At 43.1% G+C, this 21,121-nt stretch overlaps 1 protein-coding gene across 1 annotated transcript in view; it reads left to right on the top strand.

Annotated features, from left to right (window-relative positions):
* Window positions 13,017-21,121, top strand: part of TMEM260 (transmembrane protein 260) — a 70,871-nt gene continuing 62,766 nt past the window's right edge. Inside the window, 2 exon segments of the mRNA XM_018054102.1 lie at window positions 13,017-13,153; window positions 13,155-13,281. Coding sequence (XP_017909591.1) covers window positions 13,121-13,153; window positions 13,155-13,281 — 160 coding nt within the window. The 5' untranslated portion in view covers window positions 13,017-13,120.

Genomic DNA, 21,121 nt, shown 5'->3' with positions numbered 1-21,121 from the left:
AATTATAGGATTCTAGACCCATCGCCCCTTCCCTGAATATTGCTTACATACACAGTCCTCTCACTGATGTCACATTTTCAATCTAACTTCAAATGATCTGACTTTTTACACTAGACTTTTCAAGAAAAGGTGAGGTGAGAGATTGAAAATAAAACGCTTAACTTTCTGACAGAAGGAATTGGGAAATCAAATACTTAAGAAAGACTACTGATTTCTTTGAGAGTAATATAAAGCACACAGCTCGTACTGTTTCATGAGAATTACTAGGGCAATAAAGGACTACTACAAGACAGTCTTTTATTGTCTAGAATCGCTGATACACTGTGATAATAAAGAGTGGACTTTTAGTTGGTTTTATTGTTTTTAGATTTTCTCCAGAGAACACACCTTCCTTTTACGTGCAGCGGGGTAACCATTCTCCCTGCCCCTTGGTACACCATGGCTCTTCCTTCAGCTAATTTCTTAGGTTCATCTCATCTTCACACCTTTCTGACCAGCCCCTGTCAAGCCAACTCCTAGTCTGCGAAGATCTTCTGTAGCCATCATACTCTGTCCATCTTCACTAGCCCTTATCTAAACACAAACTTAAATGCTAATTACTCCTTTCTATATATCCTGTTCCTCCTCAAAGAGAACAGAACAAGGACAGGTCTGGGTCCAGCATCCATCACTTGCTGAATGACTTAACTGGTGCACAGTTACTGTTTAGCTGGTGGTGGAAGAAGGTGGGGATGGCGATGTGCAGACCAATGCCCCCAGAGGCCCTAATCCTCTTGCAGAGGGAAAGAGCATCAGCGTCCCAGCCTGACTCAAGCTGTGTTCCCTACAGAGACTCAGCTCTGCGTGTCCAGCAATGTCTAATGAGTGCAGGTGGGGCAAAGAGGAAGTCAGGCCACTAAGTATGATCTGGTAAAAACATTTAAGGAATAAAGAGCGGAATACAGTTCTGAGTACAAGGTAAGGACTTGCGCCTGGGTCAGAAAGAGAAAAGGAAGAAAGTAAAAGCTTAGTGAGACTTTGGAGCCCAAGTAGTGCTGCCTTAAGAACAGTGTAACAAAATTCATCTCCCAAAAGGTTGGGACTCTGCCCATCTTTGCCATGAGCCCCAGTGTGGTCTCCAGACCATGGTAGGAGCATCGGGAGGAAACAATCTGATGGGGGAGAAACAGCAGTGTTAGGGGCCTGCCAACCAAGTGAGGCTTTGTAGGGTGGCTGAGCCCAGCCTGTGTCACCTATTAATGGTAAAGAAAAACCCTAACATTTACTGAAAACATACCTTGTTCCAAATACTAGGCTAATGTAATTTAGGTATGTTATTTATTTACTATTCACATCCTTTGAGGTAGCTTGAGGCCTTAGATACAATGCAACAGAACAAGGAAGGTAACAGACTGGATTTGTTCAAGAACACACATGAGCACCGCCCCCAACCCCATCCTCAGGAAACAGATGTTTGTGGGGTGATCTCCCAGGTGCTAAATATTGGGGCAAGTTTTTCTGTTTTAATCAAAGCCCATTTAATTTCATCAGCTGGAGAAACCGCAGAAAATTCTGCTATTTTAATCAAAGCCCATTTGATTTCATTGGCTGGATAAACCTCAGAAAACACAGGTGACAATATAATAACCATACTGGGTTAAGGAGAAGATAATCACAAATCACAAATAAACAATGTAGTTCTAGCTCAAATATCCAAAGAGATGGAGCTGTGCAGTGCTGATGTCCCCAGAACAGAGATATAACTAGGGAGATACTGATTAGCACTGATGGCTGGCAGATTGCTGTTCTGGTAAGATCAAGAAGAAGAAAGAGAAGCCTTAAGGGTGGGTATGGGAGGAGAGGGGCAGCCTCTTCCTCTCTCTACACCATCCCTAGGGAAGGTTAATTAGCCAGTGCCTATTACTAGGCTCCGTAGTTTACAGGTAGATGAACAATTCTCAATCTAGGCTGAACATTTGAACCACCTGAGGCTTTAAAATACCCTGCCTTGTTGACCCCCTCAGGGAGTATCTTTTAATTGGACTGTAGTATGGTTGAAGTGGGGAGGCGGAATCGAGATTTTTACAAACTCTTTCAGGTGATTCTTACATGCAGCTGCCAAGGTGCCAAGTTTGAAAACTGTGTACTAGAGCAAGCCCTGATGGGAGTTAATTGTACCTGATGTTTATTGAGCAACTACTATCCCCAGGCACTGCACTGGGCACTTTACACGGATTCTTTCCAGGCCTTAACATCTGACTTGCAGATAGGTGTGCTCATCCCCCTTTGAGAAGTGAAAGTGAAGTCGCTCAGTCGTGCCCGACTCTTTGCGACCCCACGGACAGTAGCCTGTACCAAGCTCCTCCGTCCATGAGATTTTCAAGGTAAGAGTACTGGAGTGGGTTGCCATTTCCTTCTGTGAGTACACTCAAATCAGTCATAGACAGTCTAGCCCATCTGCCTGCTCCCAAACCTCATCCTTTCCTGGTCTAACTGCTGCTCTCCTGGAAGGACAGTACCATATTTAAAACACTGAAAAGAGAAGTAGAGAGAGACCAGAGATGCTCTTCTCAAACATTCTTCATGAGAGACTGTGAAGACAAGAGGGCTCTCTGATACCTTTTCTGACAATATCACAAACTGTCCTTGAACCGAGGTCTTCTTCCTTGCATCTGTGCTGCATTGCCTCTGGAAAGGTTTGCTTCTGAAACGGTTACTTCATCTTTTTTGTTCTGATGGTGGCGCCATGCTAGGTGCTAAGAGATCTACCTGGGAGCTAGAATATGCAGTGCTTGTCTTCAGGAGAGCTGTTGTTGACTTGAGTAACAATTCTTAAATGCAACTTCTTTGAAACAGTATTGAAGGGGAAGTATTCGAAAGGCCAGTAAATTGCTCTAGCCCCTAATTATTTAAAATGAGGTCCTCAGGAACTTCCCTGGTGGTCCAGTGGTTAAGATTTTGCCTTCCAACGCAATGGGTATGCATTCAATCCCTGGTCTGGAAGCTAAGATCTCACATATCTCACGGCCAGAAAACCAAAACATAAAGCAAAAGCTGTAACACACAGGTAGCACACATGAGTAACAAGTTCAATAAAGACTTTATAAATGGTCCACATCAAAAAAAAAACTTAAAAAATAAAATATGGTCCTCAGACCAGCTGCACCAAAATCCTGTGGGAGCCTGTCAGAAATGCAGAGTCTGAGGCCCTACTCCAGACCTACTGGTTCACAATCTGTATCTTACACAATCCCCAGGTGATAGAATATTTACACATTAAAGTTGGAAGCAGTAGTCAGGAGCAATATTGACATTATGTCTGCCCCACTTTGTTGCTTTAGGAATATCTGTTTTATCTTTTTTCCTAAGAATGTCTCTCATACACATTTTTTTAAAAAGAGCATAGCTGCAAATCTCCAATTCTTCCTGCCCTTCTTGAAGCACATGAAGCCATGATGAGCAGAGAACTGGGATCTTGTTCATAAGTCTTTTGTCAGTCTCCTTATATGGCCCCAGGTGCCCTGGCACAGCTGCTGATATTTAGTTACGTTCTGCACCAGCAATTCTTGCATTTGGGAAGTGAAATTCCTTTTTCTCTCTCTGGCTTATGAAAGCCTAGGGCAAAGGAGGTGAAGAAAGGGGAGCTTGGAGGAAATCAGCCTTGGAAGTATCAAGTGTAGCAGCAAGGTCAAACCATTTTCATTTTAGGTCCCGGCGTTTTAGTTAGGCCTTGGCAAGCTATCTCTTTAAATGGAGATGTGAGAATTTGTTTACCAAGGCCACAGACAAAGGTTTGTAGTTCTAAAGGGTTCAACATTTGACACACAAGTCCTTATACTGAGTTACACCCTAAACAGGGCTTGTGCTCTGCTCTGTGTTTGGAATGATAACTCTCGAAATGTCAAGAGAAGTCCTCTCTAGCATGATCTTCGGACACACAATTATTAAATCATTCCATTTAATAAGGGAACCGCAGCCCCACCGATCCTGACATGGATACAATTTTCATTTAGTCAAGTAATAAGGGGAATCACATTCTCAGATCCCAGATCTCTTCTTTCATAAACCAATTCTGTTGTTTTAGCATTGAGAATAAAAGACCTACCTTTGCTATTGAAGAGATTCACAAGCAAAACCTACTCAAAGCAGGGAATGAATGTGCACATATTGGGAAACTCTTTGGAGTTTAAGGATGTGGGTGACTTTGAAACTGACTGTATTATTCTTGCAAAGTTGCAGAATTATGCTATATAATGTTTGCATTTGGAAAAATTAATTATGATCCTAAAGTCATGGGTTAGAAATACAATTAAACTGATTAGTGTCATAGGATAAAAATAAAAAGCAAGGCCTGTGACAGCTTCCCACTTTCCCTCCACTCCCCAGAAAGGCTCTTAAAGGAACATTTAAAACACGAGCCTTTGTTCCCTCAATCTATGGTGCTCAGGTCAGGTGGACCCTGCAGCGTGGCTGCAATATTTCAAGCAGGCACTCACAAATGTGTCATTTGACCTGCTGTTCTTCCAAAGAGGTAGGAAAAATGTGTTTCTTGCTGAGATAACTTGAAATCAAATAAACATAATCTCTTTAATTCTTTCTAAATAGTTCCATATTTTAAGTCTAAACACAATAGAACACAAAGCTTCTGGCTTTTAAAAAAAGTTTTTCTTTTTTTATATGTGTTGTTGTATTTTTTCCTCCAGTTTGTGTTTGTTTGATTTTAAGAGTATAATTTACCTTTCAAACTAGTGAATCTATTTCTTTTGGTTGAGAGACACGCATAAAAAATGGTAACATTGTTACTTGGCTAAATGAATTTGAGCTCTTTTCTAAGAATGCTATCTATAAGCAAAGACAGACATTCTTATTTATATTAACCATCACTTGACAGATCAGAGAAAAGTCTAAACCAAGGCTTGCAACAAATTGAATATTTCCTTATGTAAAATTGGTTCTGGTCCATTGTTTTTATTTATCTGCAATAATGGTACTCACTCGAGTTTGTAATAACACTGTCATGGCTGAAGGGAGTTTGTTTTAGGTATTATATCTATTATCTGCTTCCTTTCCTTTCTTTAAACAGAATCTCCAAGGAGAAAGTCTGCATGTGGCTTGGATTTAAGAAGGAAAAACAAAAGCTTTCCTAAAACCTCACTGGGTAAGGTGTTATTTCAGATTGTTTTACGATTTTGAATAATTCTTATTTGTTTGCCTTTGGCATTGAACACTGGATAAAACAGAACTTGCCCTATTCTTAGAGAATTAGAAGGCTTGGAGTCATTGTAAATGTTCTATTAATTCCCTTGGCTGTTTTGAGGCAAGCCTACATAACCTTTTCCAAACAAGGAGTGTTTATCTAGTGTGCCCTCTCAGTGGATAAATTCAACAGTGTGGAAGTGTTTGCTGTGCTCACCACCACTGGAGTGTGCTCTAGTGCTGTAAGATTCAGAACGTCTTCTTTCGGAAGTGGGAAAGGTAGATGGATGAACCACCTAGGAAAAAAAAAACCTTTGGCATCTAATTTTACAAGTGTCCTTTTAAGTGTCTTGGTAAGGCTGGATTATGTTCGTGGAGTTGATCAGAGTGGATCTGGAGACTTTATCTTCAATATTAATGCATTCTGTTTTGGGTGAGTTCATTTTTTGTATCTGAATTAGCCTTGTTTAGGTTCAATGGTAAAAATATTTCCCTGTCCATCTACAAGCTATGTTTTCAGGCAATAACTCTTTTGATTTATAAAATAACCATCACTACGGCCCCAGGGCATGGATGCATAGTGGCAGGGACTTAGGAAGAATTCACACTTTGAGTCTCTGGCAGAAGACCCCTCCCCTAGTCCTGGATGCTCCGTTGGTGATGGGAGCACAGCCTCAGTCTCCACTGGGGGCCAGTCATGCTGGAGGGTGATTCTAGCATGTTTCAGCAGCACCTCCTCCCCCTGCAGCTCCCCCATTGGAACAGGGTGCTTTCATCTTTACTTCTCCCCCAGAGGAAGTGGCCCCTTAGTCCCCCTTGTATCATCACGGATCCCTCTTGCTTAAGGGTCTTTGAACAGCCTGAGACTCAACACAACTTCCTTCTTTGGGCATCAGTATAGTTGTTTCTGCAAAGTCTGCAACAAGGTCCTTGTAGCCCAGAGTTCTGTGACCACCAACTCTAGGGCTCACACTCCCCTTCTGACCAGAGGACAGCCCAGGACCACTTTCACAGCATTATGTGGCTGGGTCGGCCTGGACAGTTGGAGACTCATCTCAGGTCCTGCTCCGGAGGCCTAAAGCAGACTGGCCATAAAGAGATCGCAGCCCAGAGAACCATCTGAGATCTCCCAGTGCACCAGGCTTCCTTTGCCCCTGGAGAGATCCACATAGGTGTTTAACCACCCCTATGCTTCTTCCTATGAACTTCAGATTTGAAATAGATAGTATTCCAGCCCCCTTTTCAGCTGGGAGGTGGTGGTGAATGCTCTTTTAGTTCTCTGGGGTCGCTAAGAGTCGGACACGACTGAGCGACTTCACTTTCATTTTCCACTTTCTTGCACTGGAGAAGGAAATGGCAACCCACTCCAGTGTTGTTGCCTGGAGAATCCCAGGGACGGGGGAGCCTGGTGGGCTGCCGTCTATGGGGTCGCACAGAGTCGGACACGACTGAAGCGACTTAGCAGCAGCAGCACAATGAAGTCACAGAGAAGTAGCTTGGAAGGTTTCAGGCCCCCTTCCCCCCGCAATAAATGTTACCAACCAAGGGCTCGCTACAAGAACCTCACAGAAGCCAGTAAGATGGCATTTCTTTGAGAAGGCCCTTTCAGAGCCACCCCAAATAGGGACTTCCAGGGTGATCCAGTGGCTAAGACTCTGTGCTCCCAATGCAGGGGCCCTGGGTTGGATCTCTGGTCAGGGAACTAGATCACACATGCCACAACGAAAATTGAAGATCCCACATGCCACAACTAAGATCCAGCACAGCCAAATAAATAAAAATATATCTTTTTAAAAAGAACCACCCTAAATAAAATTAGAATCTAAATAAAGGCGGTGCACTTGCTATATCAATACAGCTTTAAGCCGAGTTATACGATGAGCAGCCTCTCCAGCTTCTAAACAAAGCCCCATCAATGTAGACACCAATGAGCCATCTTCCAATGCAACTCTGAATAGTCGGTCCTTCAGACTCCTCTTCCAGAAACCTGGGGCAGCCAGCCCTGATGGTCTCTAAACCTCAAGGGGCATTACCGGTCCTACTCCTGACACCGAGATTCTATCAGGGAGGGCCAGGAGCCCCTCAAATACCTCACTGGCTTCTGAGAACACACATGAGAATGATCTGTGTGAGAGCAAAGGCCCCTGGCAGGTCTTGCTTGTTCTCTTGCTCTCTGGGTTCCTCAGCCTTGTATTCCTGTGACTTGCACTCCTTGGGCAGAAAAAATGAACACAAATTTCACAGTGTGATGTTGTGTATGGCGAAAGCACGGGCCTCAAACTCCTTAGTTCATCAGTTGTGTGATCAAGGTTTACTCAAACTTTCTGGGTCTCAGTTTCCTTCTTTGTAAAAGAGAGGTGATATGAGAAGCAGGCTGAGTGTAGCATAACGCTACCAAAAGGAAAAATCGGCGCTGTTAACTCAGAATTCTTCAATCTACAGAATGGTTTACTCAATCCCATTTGTCAAAACTGCCTTTAAAAAGGAAGAAGAGTATTACTCCTCCTTGCGTTTATATTATTTACCAAATAAGCTGTAATTTCAAAAGCAACAAAGTTTTGACAGATTAAAAAAAAAAAACCTCTGAGATCTGCACAAAAATAAATGTTTTCCTACATTTATAGAGCTTTCGCTTATGTTGGTTTTTTAAAACTAGTTGCAATTATTTAACATGGGAGACACTGATGACATAAAAATTTTTAAATATATGGTTCCAACTTCTGAGCCGATCACATTCCCCTTGGAGTTAGAACTAACACTATGAAGTTGTGAAGACAGATAGTTCATTGACTTTATCGTGCATAACTATGGTTACTTGCAGTTTAAAACGATGAATACTATTTGATAACTGCATACCAAAACACCTTATATTTCAGAGTTTTCCCCCTGGAAGGATTTTACCCATTCAATATAGTGACAGGAGGGTAGAGTATTGTGGAAAGAACATTGTATTAAAGCCCGGTTCCATTACTTCTACCATCAACCAGCTGTGTGGCTCAGGTGAGACGCTTAACCTCCCTAGAGTCTGCTTCCTTATCTGTAAATGGAGGGTTTGTAACTTTAGATCAGTGGGCCCCAGACCAAGCTAATCAACAGGTTCACCTGGGAAGGTTTGAAAATGTACAGATACCCAAGACCTACCTGAAATTACTAATTAAAATCTCCAGGAGTGGGCCCAGAAATTTACATTTTTTTTAAAGCACTGCCAAATGTTTCTGATGATCAGCCAGGTTTAAGAAAGACTACCTCAGAAAACTGGCCACTCTCGGTCTTTCTTTAATGAGCCTGTTTTCTCACCCTGATGAAAGGAATCTCCTTCAAATTCACCCTGGTCTCTTCCATCACTTTCCCACTCCTTGCTGAGGGGTTTCATGATGTGCTCCTATGAATCTGTGCTCACAGATATACATCTCTGCTCCTCCTCTGTCCTCCAGTCCCTCTTCCACTGGGAGCCCATCATTCTTCCCACTGCTTGGATTCCTACCACCACCACTCCCTGCCCCTGACAGCTGAAGTCACTGATAGAATGAATCCCGTCCTTCCAACATACCCCCACCACCCACACAACCACATATTCAAGCTCTGGGACCATGATTTGCCCAAAACATCAGTTCAGTTCAGTCACTCAGTCGTGTCTGACTCTTTGCGACCCCATGAATCACAGCACACCAGGCCTCCCTGTCTATCACCAACTCCCGGAGTTTACTCAAACTCATGTCCATTGGGTTGGTGATACCATCAAGCCATCTCATCCTCTGTCGTCCCCTTCTCCTTCTGCCCCCAATCCCTCCCAGCATCAGGGTCTTTTCCAATGAGTCAACTCTTCACATGAGGTGGCCAAAGTATTGGAGTTTCAGCTTTAGCATCAGTCCTTTCAATGAACACCCAGGACTGATCTCCTTTAGAATGGACTGGTTGGATCTCCTTGCAGTCCAAGGGACTCTTAACAGTCTTCTCCAACACCACAGTTCAAAAGCATCAATTCTTCGGTGCTCAGCTTTCTTCACAGTCCAACTCTCACATCCGTACATGACTACTGGAAAAAACCATAGCCTTGACTAGACGGACCTTTGTTGGCAAAGTAATGTCTCTGCTTTTGAATATGCTATCTAGGTTGGTCATAACTTTCCTTCCAAGGAGTAAGTGTCTTTTAATTTCATGGCTGCAATCACCATCTACAGTGATTGTGGAGCCCAGAAAAATAAAGTCTCTCACTGTTTCCACTGTTTCCCCACCTATTTCCCATGAAGTGATGGGATCAGATGCCATGATCTTCGTTTTCTGAATGTTGAGCTTTAAGCCAACTTTTTCACTCTGCTCTTTCACTTTCATCAAGAGGCTTTTTAGTTCCTCTTCACTTTCTGCCATAAGGGTGGTGTCATCTGCATATCTGAGGTTATTGATATTTCTCCCGGCAATCATGATTCCAGCTTGTGCTTCTTCCAGCCCAGCGTTTCTCATGATGTACTCTGCATATACGTTAAATAATCAGGGTTACAATATACAGCCTTGACGTTCTCCTTTTCCTATCTGGAACCAGTCTGTTGTTCCATGTCCAGTTCTAACTGTTGCTTCCTGACCTGCATATAGGTTTCTCAAGAAGCAGGTCAACCAGTTAGGACCACAGTTAGGACCTGATTACTGATATTCAATCGCTAAGTCATGTCTGACTCTTTTGTGACCCCATGGACTAGAGCCCGCCAGGATCCTCCGTCCATGGGATTTCCCAGACAAGAATACTGGAGTTAGTTGACATTTCTTTCTCCAGGGGATCTTCCCCATCCAGGGATCAACTCATGTCTCCTGCATTGCAGGTGGATTCTTTAACTGGGGAAGCCCTTTATCAGCCTAGAGTTACTATTTAAAGTCTCAATAAGATTATCTTGGGAAAGAAGGAAGAAAGAGAAAGAAAAGTCTACAGCCAAGGCCTGGTGCACTCTCATTAGGTGGAGGCTTGATAAAAGTGATCCAGGAAAGTCAAAGAATTGTGCTCTAACTGATACCTGAAGGAGAAACAGTTTCAGGGTGGAAACGAGTCAGGCAGTCAGACACAGATACACAGAGAACTGGTTGTTCTCCATCCTCAAAAGAGATTAGCCATGAAGCTAACAAAGCTTATATTTCACAACCCGAATCTTATGGTTACCGAAAGGGAAGGGGAAGGGAGGAATAAATTAGGAGTTTGGGATTAACATAACACACTACTATATATAAAATAAATAAACAACAAGGATCTACTGTATAGCACAGGGAACTCTACTCAATATCTTGTAACAATATATAACAGAAAAGAATCTGAAAAAGAATACACACTAATATATTTATCTGAAAAACTGCTGTATGCCTAAAACTAACACAACATTGAAAATAAACCATACTTTAATTTAAAAAAACTTCACAGCCTGTCACTAGCATAAGCTCCTTCCAATGTCCATAGTTAATTTTGTATCTGCAGTTTTGTATCCTTTTGCTTACAGGATTCTCCAACTTGATAAACTTAAGCCCCATAAACCTAGATGTGGTTCTCCTCACCATCCTTCTCCTCTCTCTAACAGTTTGCCCAGGTAAACATCACTGATGTCATTTCTTCCTTAGTTCCCTGTGGTGCATTCCTCTCTTCCACTGTTCTCTTTTCTTCTCCTGCCATGCCCTAAATGAAGATGGTGAATATTTGACCTCAACCTGTTCTCCCTACATTATTGCTCTGTGAACTTATTCATTCATCTCATTCTTACGTGACAATTCCCAAATTCAAATTCCAACACTGAGCTCTACCTCTCAAATATGGGCAAATACTTATGCTCTTGTGGAATTTGCCGTGATAAAAAGTTACCCTTTTATAAAGCTCATGAGCAAAAGATGAAATGGATAAAAAGGGAAAGAAGCATATGCTTGGCTCAGTCAGTATTACTCACTAGCGTGTTCTTTCAGAAAAGAAATGGAACAGTACTTCCCTGGTATAAAGAATCTGCCTTGCAGTGCAGGGGACATCCCTGGTCTGTGAAGATTCCACATGCCTTGGAGCAACTAAACCCCATGCACCACAACTTCTGAGTCCGGGTTCTAGGGCCTGTGAACTGCAACTACTGAGCACTTGAGCTGCAACTACGGAAGCCAGGGAGCCCCAGAGCTTATGCTCCACAAGAGAAGCCACTGCAAGGAGAAGCCTGAGCTCCAAAACAAAACAGTAGCCCTTGCTCCTGGCCGCTAAAAAAAAGCCTGTGCAGCAACCAAGATGCAGTGCAGAAAAATAAAAAAAGGAAAAAAAAAAAAAGAAAAAGAAATAGAAGGAAGGCTGTCTTAGTAACCTATTACTGAACAACAAAGTATCCCCAAATTTAGTGGACAATAGCATTTATTATCTCACAGTTTTTGCAGGACAGCAATCTGTGTGAGACTTAGCAGGGTCTCTTGCAGGCTGCAATCAAGGCCTTGGCGGAGGCAAGTCATTACTTCAAGGATCCCATGGGGCAGGATGGGCTTCCTAGCTCCCTCAGGAGGGATTAGCAGGATTCAATTCCTCACAGGTTGTTGGACTGAGGGCCTCAGCTCTGTGTGGGCTGTCTGGCTGGGGGTGACGCTCAGTTCCCTGCCATGTGGATGGCTCCATAAAACAGCTCATAACCTGGTTAAGTGGCTTCATCAGAGTGAACAAGTGGGAGGGCAGCAAGGTAGTGCCCATGATGGGGAGTACAAGAAAGATGAAAAGTCAGTCTTTTATAACCTCCTCTCCAAAGGGACCTCCATTACTTTTGTCTTATTCTATTGCTAGAAGTGAGTCACTAGGTTCTGCCCACACTCAAGGGGAGAGGATTTACATTAGGGAGTGAATACAGGGAGTCAGATCATGGGGAGCATTTTAGAGGCCTCCTACTGGTTCTCCAGGGACTCGCAACCCTGCAGAGAAAGCCTTATGGAGTATCTGAGAAAGACCAAGGTAATGCTGGTGCCATGGCTGCTGGTCTACACAGGTGTGTTAAGTCACTCTACGTTCGAGACTCTATGTTCCCGTCAGCTTGCTTATAACACGTTTTAGACCATCACTGATCTTCAGTGTCTTTTGAGATGCGTTCCAGGGAGATATCCCACCTCCCCTCCCACTCCAGAATAGTTGCTACAATACTATATAAAGTAAGCTTAAAGACCTTACCAAGAACCATTCTCTGTGCTGGTGCAAGAGTCCCCATTTTTTTGGTATTGCAGCCAACTGGAAAACGCAGTGACTTCATTTCATTTTCCACTGCGTGGTCAAAGCTTCACAGAAACACTCCTCCTCATCAATGTAGGAGACAATTTTATCATGATATAAATTATTTGTACTACCTCAGAAACTCAAATTTTTCAACTCATTTCCCAAGTTTTCCTCATCCTATAAGAAAGAAAAAAAAAAGACCAGTTAGCTTTCTTTCATCTCTGAAAATAACTCGGCGATTGAACAATTAGCACACGGGCATATAATTACTCGCAGTAAACATGTGATTTAGCTGTATGTTGACCTAACTAGGCGCACACAGGGGGCTGGCGGGCTGGGGCCCCTCGTGCAGTTCCACCCCACACCTCAGGGGGAAGTCACTACCCTTCCTTCGGCCCGCTCGGCGACCTGGCTCCCGTCTCTGTCAGACCCGACCAAGTGGCCAGGAAGTGGGGGAGGCCATAGCGACGGCGGCCCAGGCTTCCTCTGTTCAAAGAAGGCTGTCCCCTGTGATGCGCTAGTGGAAAGCACACTGTAATTCTGTAAACCCCGGGCACTCTGACGGCTGCCCGGGCCTGGCTCCCGCGAGACCCCGCATTTTCTACCCCCGCGCCGGCGCAGAAAGGTGCGGTCCGGCCCGACCCGGAAGCTGCCGCGGCCGCCTAGTGCCGAGCTCGCCTCTCACCCTGTGGGCTCCTGGCGCCCCGACTCCTGGGGCCCGCCGCGTCCTCCTTCCTTGGTCCCCTCTGGCCCATGGGTCTCCATGGCGACGGCGGGGGCCCGGCTGGGGGGGCAGGCAGCCCGAGCGGGGGCGCGGCGCGCTGGGGGCCTCTGCGGCGGCGTCGCCGTGTTCGCCGCTGTGGCCGCCGTGTTCACCCTCACGCTGCCCCCCTCACTGCCGGGGGGCGACTCGGGTAATGTACTCTCAAGGTCGTCCCTCCTGCCCCCTCCCTGATCCTCACCGTTCCCACGAGGTCTGGTCAGTTCGCCCACTCCATCCTCCCGCCGCCCCCCGCAGGGTTTTGCGTTTCAAAACCACTTTGTGTGTTTTCATTTCTGTAATTTTCCTGTAGTTCTGGTCTCTCGTAGTTTTCAGCCTTTCGAGACAGGGCTGGTTGGTTTCGCCTGATGGGACTTAACTGGCCGCTCCACTTCTCCAGATCATCTTCCTAGCTTTACATTCCTTTTTCGTCCACAGATACCAGTGTTATTTACAGAGTCTTTGTCGTGTGCCAGACAAAAGGGAGGACAGGAGCCGCGAACAAGTTTCATGGAGAGTGTTGCAGTGCGGGCAGAGACAATACACAAACTATTGAATAAACACAACGTATTGGGAGGAGAAGTTATTGGAGACAGTAAGAGGAAAATGTGATTGATAGTGGGGTAAGCAGTGGCTCTATCCGGATGGCTAGTCCGGAAAGGCCTCTAAGAAGGTGACATTTTAGTTGAAATCTGAACGTTGAAAAGCAACCAGCCTTGCAGACTATTTGCGGGAGAACACTTAAAATAGTGGAAACCAGTTACAGCTTGAAGCTGCTTCTATGGAAAAGCGTGACTTGGGGGCTGTTTAACATGAATAATCGTTGCGTATTTGGGATGAGAGGCAGATGCAGGTTTTGTTTTGTTGTCAAACTGAGCATCTAATACTGCCTAATAGTGATCAGTAATTTTGTCAGAATGGTGCTGAAATTTGGGGTAGTGAATCCATAGACTGAAAAAAACTGAACACCTTAGTTGCTGCATAACAGAATACCCCAAAATTGAGTGGCTTAAAACAACAAACAGTTATTCTCTCACGTGTTCTATTGATCAGGAATTGGGGTGGAGTTTAAGTGGGTGCTCTTATCCAGAACAAGTTTGTTGTCCTGGTGTGGGCTGGGGTGCAGTCAACTCAAAGGTTCAACCTAACAAGGATTGAATTCTAAACCTCATCCAGCTCTTTGATGTGGGCGTTTCACAGAGAGAGAGATGGCACCACTGCCTACAGCTCTGTCATTTTGTAACCAAGTCTTGGCAGTGGCAGACCACTGCCCTGTTTTATTCTTGGAAGTGAGTCAGTATGTCCAGCCCATACTCAGCGGCAGAGGGTTATCCAGTGAGTATACTGGAATTTTGGAGTTTTAGAGGTCGTCTTCAAGGCTGCCTACCACATTAAAGATCCCTGATGTTCCTTTTACACATCATTACCTTTATTTTTTCTTTCAAATCCTATTGAATAGGAGCAGTGTTTCATTAGTATAGTGGGGAATGGAGTTATTTTCAAGTTTTATACGAAATAATAGAAATAACTTTATAGTTGTGAGAGCTTTGATATTGAAGAGTATTACTTACAGGTTGAATAGTTCTGTACCTTTGAAAAAAAACATTGATATTTCTTGACTATGGTTGTTTGAGCCTGAAGGATGAGATTAGAATGAATAATATTAACACTTGTTGAGCACTTACTATGTGCCAGGCACTGTTCAAAGTGCTTTACATAGATTGCCATTTTAATTCTCCCAGCTGCTACCCTGTAAGGTAGGTACTCATTTATTTTATAGATGACAAAACTAGGATTAAGCTCTGTCCAGAATCACACAAGTAGAAGATAGAGGCAGTCAAGAGGAAAAAACCCAAGTAGATTGAATTTAGAGCACGCTCTCTTAACTAGCCTCTGCTCTAAATTCTTTTAAATCTATCATCATGTATTTAGTGATGAAGTCTATTTAAAATTTGAGATTGTGTTACCAAGCTCAAGTTCATTTTGCTCTCGGCAGGCCAGTAAATCAGGAAAACAGTTGTTGGAGCAAGGAGTAACTACTTTAACTGTAAAGCTAGCAGACTGAAAAGATGACAGACTAGCATCTCAAAAAAAAAAAAAAAAAAAAACCTTGGTACAGGTTTACAATGGAATATTACTCAGTCATTAAAAAATGAAGTAATGCCATTTGCAACAACATGGGTGGACCTAGAGATTGTCATACTGAATGAAGTAAGTTAGAGGAGAAATATTACATGACATCCCTTATATGTGGACTCTAAAAAGAAATGATACAAATGAACTTACTTAGAAAACAGAAACAGACTCACAAGCTTAGAGAAGGAATTTATCGGTTTGCCAGGGGGAATGGATAGATTAGGAGTCTGGGATGGACAAGTACACACTGCTGTATTTAAAATGGATAACCAACAAAACCGTACTGTATAGTACATGGAACTCTGCTCAATGTTATGTGGCAGCCTGAATGGGAGGGGAGTTTGGGGGAGAATGAATACATGTATACATATGGCGGAGTCCCTTTGCTGTTCACCTGAAACTATCACAAACTTGTTAATCCACTATACCAGGTTTCCCTGGCAGCTCAGCTGTAAAGAATCCACCTGCAGATGCAGGAGATAAGGGTTTGACCCCTGAATTGGGAAGATCCCCTGGAGAAGCAAATGGCAACCCACTCTAGTACTGCCTGGGAAATCTATGAACAGAGGAACCTGGCAGGCTACACAGTCCATGGTGTCACGAAAGAGTAGGACACGTCTTAGCAGCTAAACCACCACCATCCCAATACAAAATAAAAAGCTTGTTGTTGTTCAGTCACCTAGTCATGTCTGACTTTACGCCCATGGACTGCAGCATGCCAGGCCTCCCTGTCCCTCACGATCTCCCTGAGTTTGCCCAAGTTCCTGTTCATTGCATCAGTGATGCTGTCCAGCCATCTCATCCTCTGACTTCCTCTTCTGCCCTCAATCTTTCCCAGCATCAGGGACTTTTCCAGTGAGTCATCTGTTCACATCAGATGACCAAAATACTGGAGCTTCAGCATCAGTCCTTCCAGAGAATATTCAGGGTTGATCTTGCTTAAGATTGGTTTGATCTCCCGTCCAAGGGACTTTCAGGAGTCCTCTCTAGCACCACAGTTTGAAGGCATCAATTCTTTGGCGTTCTGCCCTCTTTACAGTCCAGCTCTCAACAACTGTACCTGACCACTGGGAAGACCATAGCCTTGACTATACGGACCTTTGTCAGCAAAGTAATGTCTCTGCTTTTCAACACACTAAGTTTGTCATCGCTTAACTGTCAAGAAGCAATTGTCCTCTGATTTCATGGCTGCAGTCACCATCTGCAGTGATTTTGGAGCCCAAGAAGAGAAAATCTGTCAGTATTTCCACCATTTCCCTTTCTGTTTCCCATGCAGTGATGGGCAGATGCCATGATCTTAGGTTTTTTAATATTTAGTCTTAAGCTGGCTCTTTCACTCTCCTCCTTTACCCTCATCAAGAGGATCTTTAGTTCCTCTTCACTTTCTGCCATTAGAGTGGTATCATCTGCATACCTGAGACTGTTGATGTTTCTCCCACCTATCTTGATTGCAGCTTATAACTCATCCAGCCTGGCATTTCTCATGATGTGCTCAGCATGTAGGTTAAACAGACAGGGTGACAGCAGACAGCCCTGTTGTACTCCTTTCTTGATCTTGAACCAATCAGTTGTTCCATATAGGATTCCAACTGTTGCTTTTTGACTCACATTCAGGTTTCTCAGGAGACAGGTGAGATGGTCTGGTATTCCCATCTAAGAGCTTTCCACAGTGTGTCATGATCCATACAGTCAAAGGCTTTGGTGTAGTTGATGAAACAGATGTTTTTCTGAAATTCCCTTACTTTCTCTATAAACCAGTTAAGGTTAGCAATTTGATCTTCAGTTCCTCTTCCTTTTCTAAACCCAGTTTGGACATCTGGAAGTTCTTGGTTCACATAATGCTGAAGCCTAGCATGCAGGATTTTAAGCATAGCCTTATTAGTATGAGAGATCAGCACAGTTGTCCGATGGTTAGCACATTTTTTGTACTACCCTTCTTGGGAATTGGGATGAGAATTGACCTTTTCTAGTCCTGTGGCTACTGCTGGATCTTCCAGATTTGCTGACGTTGTTTAGTTGCTCAGTCATGTCTGACTCTTTGGGACCCCATGGACTGCTGCATGCTAGGTTTTCCTGTCCTTCCCCATCTTCCAGGACTTGCTCAAACTCATGTCCATTGAGTCGGTGATGCCATCCAACCATCTCGTCCTCTGTCATCCCCTTCTCCTGCCTTCAGTCTTTCCCAGCATTGGGGTCTTTTCTAATGAGTCAGTCCTTCGCATCAGGTGGCCAAAGTATTGGAGTTGCAGCTTCAGCATCAGTCCTTCCAATGAATATTCAGGACTGATTTCCTTTAGGATTGACTGGTTTGATCTCCTTCCAGTCTAAGGGACTGTCAAGAGTCTTCTCCAACACCACAAATCAAAAGCATCAATTCTTCGGTGCTCAGCTTTCTTTATGGTTCAATCCTCACATCCGTACGTGACTACTGGAAAAACCATAGCTTTGACTAGATGGACCTTTGTTGCCAAAGTGATGTCTCTGCTTTTTGATATGCTATCTAGGCTTGTTATAGCTTTTCTTCCAAGGAGCAAGTGTCCTTTAATTTCATGGCTGCAGTCAACATCTGCAGTGGTTTTGGAGCCCAAGAAAATAAAGTCTCACTGTTTCCATTGCTTCCCCATCTATTTGCCATGAAATGATGGGACCGGACGCCATGATCTTCACTTTTTTGAATGTTGAGTTTTAAGCCAGCTTTTTCACTCTCCTCTTTCACCTTCATCAAGAGGCATTTAAGTTCTTCACCTTCTGCCATAAGGGTGGTGTCATCCGCATATCTGACGTTATTGATATTTCTCCTGGCAATCTTGATTCCAGCTTGTGCTTCATCTAGCCCAGCATTTTGCATGATGTACTCTGATATAAGTTAAGTAAGCACAGTGACAAATTGCTGACATAATGAATGCAAAACCTGATGGCATCATCCTTTATGGATTTGAATAGTTTGCTGGAGTTTCATCACATCCACTAGCTTTATTAGCAGCAGTGCTTCTTAAGGCCCTCTTGACTTTGCACTGCAAAATGTCTGGCTCTGGATGACTAACCACACCATTATAGTAATCCGGTTTGTTAAGATCTTTTTTATACAGTTCTTCCATGTATTCTTCCCATCTCTTCTTGGCCTCTTCAGGGTCTATTAGGTCTCTACCATGTTTATCCTTTATTGTGCCCCTCTTTGGGTGTAATACTCCCTTGATGTTTCCAGTTTTCCTAAAGAGAGATCTAGTCTTTCCCCTTTTGCTGTTTTCTTCTATTATTAAGCACTGTTCATTGAAGGTCTTCTTGTCTCTTGTAGCTATTCTTTGGAACTCTGCATTTAATTGGATATACTTTTCCCTCTCTCCCTTGCTTTCCGCTTCTCTTCCTTCTTCCACTATTTGTAAAGTCTCCTCAGATACCACTTTGCCTTCTTGCTTTTCTTTTTCTTTGGAATGGTTTTGTTCGCCACCTCCTATACGATATGTGGACTTCTGTCCTTAGTTCTTCAGGCACTCTGTTAGCTAGATCTAGTCCCTTGAATCTATTCGTCTCTACTGCAAATTCATACAGGATTTGATTTAAGTCATACCTGACTGGCCTAATGTTTTTCCCGGTTTTCTTTGTGCTGTGCTTAGTCGCTCAGTTGTGTCCGACTCTTGGCAACCCTGTGGACTCTGTCCATGGGGATTCTCTAGGCAAGAATACTGGAGTGGGTTGCCGTGCCCTCCTCCAGGGGATCTTCCCAATCCAGGAATTAAACCCAGGTCTCCCACATTGCAGGGGGATTCTTTACCATCTGAGCCACCAGCGAATTTTCTATGAGAAGCTGATGATCTGAGCCACAGTCAGCTCCAGGTCTTATTTTGGCTAACTGTATACAGCTTCTCCATCTTTGACTACAAAGAATGTAATCAGTTTGATTTCAGTATTGACCATTTGGTGATGTCCATGTGTAAAGTAGTCTCTTGATTTGTTGAAAAAGGGTGTATGCTATAACTAGTACATTCTCTTGGCAGAATTCAGTTAGCCTTTGCCCTGCTTCATTTTGTTTTCTAAGGCCAAACTTGACTGTTACTCCAGATATATCTTGATTTTCTACTTTTGCATTCCAATCTCCAGTGATGAATAGAACATATTTTTTCGGTGTTAGTTTTAGGAGATCTTCTATGTCTTCATAGAACTGATAAGCTTCTTTGGCATCCGTGGTCGAGGCATAGACTTGGATTACTGTGATGTTGAATGGCTTGCCTTGGAAATGAACTGAAATCATTCTGTCATTTTTGAGGTTACACCCAAGTACTGTATAAGTACAATTTCGTACTCTTTAGTTGATTATGAGGGCTACACCACCACCACCCCAATACAAAATAAAAAGTTTATACACACACACACACACACACACACACAAAACAACCTGAATTTGGGTTCCTTTTATACAGAAGAGGGGGAGGGTCCACTGTGGTGCTGACCAGTAGCTGAGCGGGGCTACTGTATCTGGTACCTGCCCCACACCATTACAATTGTTGCTTTGTTTTCGTTAATAATGTGTTTTTTTTTTCCCCAAAAAGAATAAAGTTATCTAATCACTTAGAGTTATCAGATTTTTTAGGTATTCTGATTTGTTTGACACTGGATAGTAGTTGCTTCTAATATTTTTATGTTCATTTTTTGAGAATGCTAAATAAACTTTTCCAGTGTTGCCAGTAAAATTTGTATAATCACATCTTTGATAATTTTGCTTATATGTTTAATGTACTGTTCTCTTTGAATTTCATGTTAATGAATTTTTTTTTAACCAATAAACAGAATGCATCTCAAGACCAACATAAAGTATATACTCTTCTTCCTGATAAGTCTTACATTATACTTCATGAATCCATCACATTGTGCGGCCTAGCCAAAACTACTTTTTGTACCGCTTGATACACATTGTTGATTTATGGGCAAAAGCATTCCTGGTCATTTAGAGGAGAGGTTGGGAATCTAGCCTTCACTTGTGTTTGTTATTCTTGGGAAAAATAAATTAGCTTATATGTGTATTTATATATTTTTAACATATAGAGGGATCTGGGTTATGTAAAGGTGAAGCATCTATTAACTACTCTGAGTTTGCCACCCATTTGTGTCCCAGACAAAGCTGTGGTTCTCAAGCTTGACTATATTGAATATTTGAGGACTGCTTGGAAAACATGGGCCCTAATTCCAGAGGGTGTCGTGTAAGTAGATTTGGGTTATGGTCAAGGAATCTTCATTTTTAAAAGGCATCCAGGTAATTCTGATTCAGGTTATAGTAGGACTTACATTTGACAAATTGTTTGTTGTTTAGTTGCTAAGTACTGTCCAACTCTTTTGGACCCCATGGGCTATAGCCTGCCAGGCTCCCCTGTCCATTGGATTTCCCAGGCAAGAATACTGAAGTGAGTTGCCATTTTCTTCTCCAGGGGATCTTGGTCCAGGGCTCAAACCCACATCTCCTGCATTGTAGGTGGACACTTTACCACTGAGCCATCCAACCCTGGTGTAAAGGGTTGATTGAGGGAAAGCAAGGTGCCAGAAGGCTTTTTTTTTTTTAACTATTTCTCTTTTTATCATGTTCAGTTTTAAGAGTAGTGCTTCTCTTTAGCTTTTTATCAAGGGTACATAATAGACTTTGAATACTAGCATCTTTTCTATTTAGATTTTAATTTACATACGAAAAGAGTTGGTGATGGAGGTTTGTAACATTCAAGATTCATCTTTCTACCAACTCCCGCAAAGAATAACAGTATATTGACTTTTCAATGGTAAAAAGAAGAGAAAATAGGGCATTTTTCTTAATGTTAAATGTAATTCTAAATACATTTTTATTTGAGGAGAATGAATAGCGACCTTGAAAATCT

Source organism: Capra hircus, chromosome 10 (assembly GCF_001704415.2).
Source record: "Capra hircus breed San Clemente chromosome 10, ASM170441v1, whole genome shotgun sequence".
Lineage (NCBI taxonomy): Eukaryota > Metazoa > Chordata > Mammalia > Artiodactyla > Bovidae > Capra > Capra hircus.
This window is presented reverse-complemented; position numbering and strand designations above follow the sequence as displayed.